At 40.6% G+C, this 2,362-nt stretch overlaps 1 protein-coding gene across 1 annotated transcript; it reads left to right on the top strand.

The window, feature by feature from the left end:
• The first annotated feature begins 520 nt into the window (after positions 1-520).
• LOC143633709 (uncharacterized) lies at positions 521-1,207 on the top strand. The gene has a single exon (XM_077101960.1). The coding sequence runs from the start codon at positions 521-523 to the stop codon at positions 1,205-1,207; it is 687 nt and encodes a 228-aa protein (XP_076958075.1).
• The last annotated feature ends 1,155 nt before the right edge of the window (positions 1,208-2,362 follow it).

Below are 2,362 nucleotides of genomic sequence, written 5' to 3'. Positions count from 1 at the left end.
CAACCACTACATATGGGATTCGCCGTATTTGTTTCGTGTAGGTGCTGATCGAGTGTTGAGAAGGTGTGTGAGTAGGGAAGAGGGTCGTGAGATTCTTAGGCATTGTCATGAGGGTTTAACTGGAGGCCACCATGGTTCGTCTTCCACCGCTAGGAAAATTCTAGATTCCGGCTTTTATTGGCCATCGATTTTCAAAGACTCACACGAGTTTGTCAGACAGTGTGACGCATGTCAGCGCACTGGTAACATCTCATCCTGTAATGAGATGCCCCAAAACCCTATTCAGGTGTGTGAGGTTTTCGATGTTTGGGGCATTGATTTCATAGGTCCGTTCCCTTCTTCTAGAGGGAACCGATACATTCTCGTGGCTATTGACTACGTTTCCAAGTGGGTTGAGGCTCAAGCCTTGCCCACTAACGACGCCCGAGTTGTAGTGGGATTCTTGAAGAGGTTGTTCTGTCGGTTTGGTACTCCCAAGGCCTTGATCAGTGATAGGGGCACACATTTCTGTAATACCCAGATGGAGAAAGCGTTGGCACGGTATGGGGTCACCCATCGGTTGTCCACCACCTATCATCCACAGACGAGCAGGCAAGTGGAGAACGCAAACTGTGGAGTGAAGCGAATTATGGAGAAAACTGTTGGCAAGAACCGAAAGGACTGGTCCGACAAGTTAGATGATGCACTTTGGGCATTCCGCACAGCATTTAAAACGCCTATTGGGACCATGCCCTTTAGGATGGTTTACGGGAAAGCATGTCATTTACCGGTTGAGTTAGAGCATAAAGCATATTGGGCGTTGAGAGCTGTTAATCTTGACCTGACCCAAGCTGCAAAAAACCGGTATCTCCAAATTCATGAGGTAGAGGAGTTGAGAGACGAGGCGTATGCGAGATCATGGAGTTATAAGGAGCGTATGAAGGCGTTACACGATCGAAAGTTGAGGAAGGTAAAAGAGTTCAAGTATGGGGATCGGGTATTGGTTTATAATTCCCGTCTGAAGTTATTTCCAGGTAAGCTTAAATCGAGATGGGTTGGTCCATACACGGTGAAGACGACATTTCTGCACGGTGCAGTTGAGTTAGTTGATCACGAGGGGAGAGCGTGGAAGGTGAACGGCCATAGGTTAAAACATTATATCTGTGGGCCGGCTGATTCGGTCGAGGAAGATGTATTTCTCCTTGACATCCCTACTTGGACTGCTTGATAGGGATAGGCCTCGGGAAATACCCGAGTGTAGAGTTTGTATAATTTTTATTTGTTTTCGTTTATTTTTGTATTTTTGAGTCAGTTTTAAGTTTGTAGAGTCTGTTTGATGTCTGCTTTGGGTGCTTTGAGATTTCTTTTGCAGGTTTGGATACTTTCGTTTGTACTCAATCTTCATTCGGACGGGGGCGTTCTAAGCTTATGTGATTGTAGAGGGTATCCAAAAGCTACGGCCGCGAATGAAATGCTATGCGGTCACTTTATCGGAACATGACATATGCAGATCATTGCCATATTACCAGGGGAGTCTGTTCCATTTTCTTTATTCTTTGTTTTTATTTTACTTTATTTCTGCTATATTTTTGTCATTTTTCTGTCTTCTATTGAGGACAATGCGAAATTTAAGTGTGGGGATGGGAAACTGACGTTTTTAGTTTTTTTATAAAAAAAAACAAAACTTAAAAAAAATGTCCCGAGAATTTATTTTGCGCATAATGGAAAATGATATTTTTGTTTAAGGTTGATCTTTTAAAACTATTATTATATATGAGATTAAATAACAGATAGCGCACTTAATTTGGGATGTGTCGGTAGGCCCAACTAGCTTTGATAGTCCTCTTTAGCATATTTTATATATCTAATAATTTAAAAAACGGTGAAACCGAATTTCGATGCTTAGGGAGGATTACCATAATCTAATAACTTTGAGATGGTAAGACTTAGATGCACTCAAACCAGCACACCACCACATGTCCATCTTTTTACGAGCTTAGAAAATAGTTATATATTTAGGGTGATATAAAAAAAATTCAAAAAAAAAGAAAAAAAGAAGAAAAAAAAGAGTATGTTTTGAAAGTTTATTTCCAAAAGTTGGTCCAAAAAGCAAATGAAGTGAGAAAGTTATGTATTGTAAAATGCCAAAGAATCATTCTCAAAGTTAGTAAAAGAGGCCAAAGATGCACATAATAGACGGGATTTAGAGTTTACGTGTTACCAAGGGGATAGTGACTCTAAGGATACACTATTGGGGCTCGAAAGTTCTTAGTCAATAAATATCAAATTAGGGATTTATAGGACAAAGTCCAATATATTTAGGAATAGCTCGTACGACCTCCACATGACCATTCATCCATCAAATTTCACTGAGTGCATCTAA

Source organism: Bidens hawaiensis, unplaced genomic scaffold, assembly GCF_021521415.1.
Source record: "Bidens hawaiensis isolate Kalapana, Puna unplaced genomic scaffold, B.hawaiensis_p1.1 tig00006862_1, whole genome shotgun sequence".
NCBI lineage: Eukaryota > Viridiplantae > Streptophyta > Magnoliopsida > Asterales > Asteraceae > Bidens > Bidens hawaiensis.
This window is presented reverse-complemented; position numbering and strand designations above follow the sequence as displayed.

What these genes read in the sequence shown, in the direction of transcription:
- LOC143633709 (XM_077101960.1), top strand. Translation starts at nt 521, where the DNA reads ATGGAGAAAGCGTTGGCACGGTATGGGGTCACCCATCGGTTGTCCACC.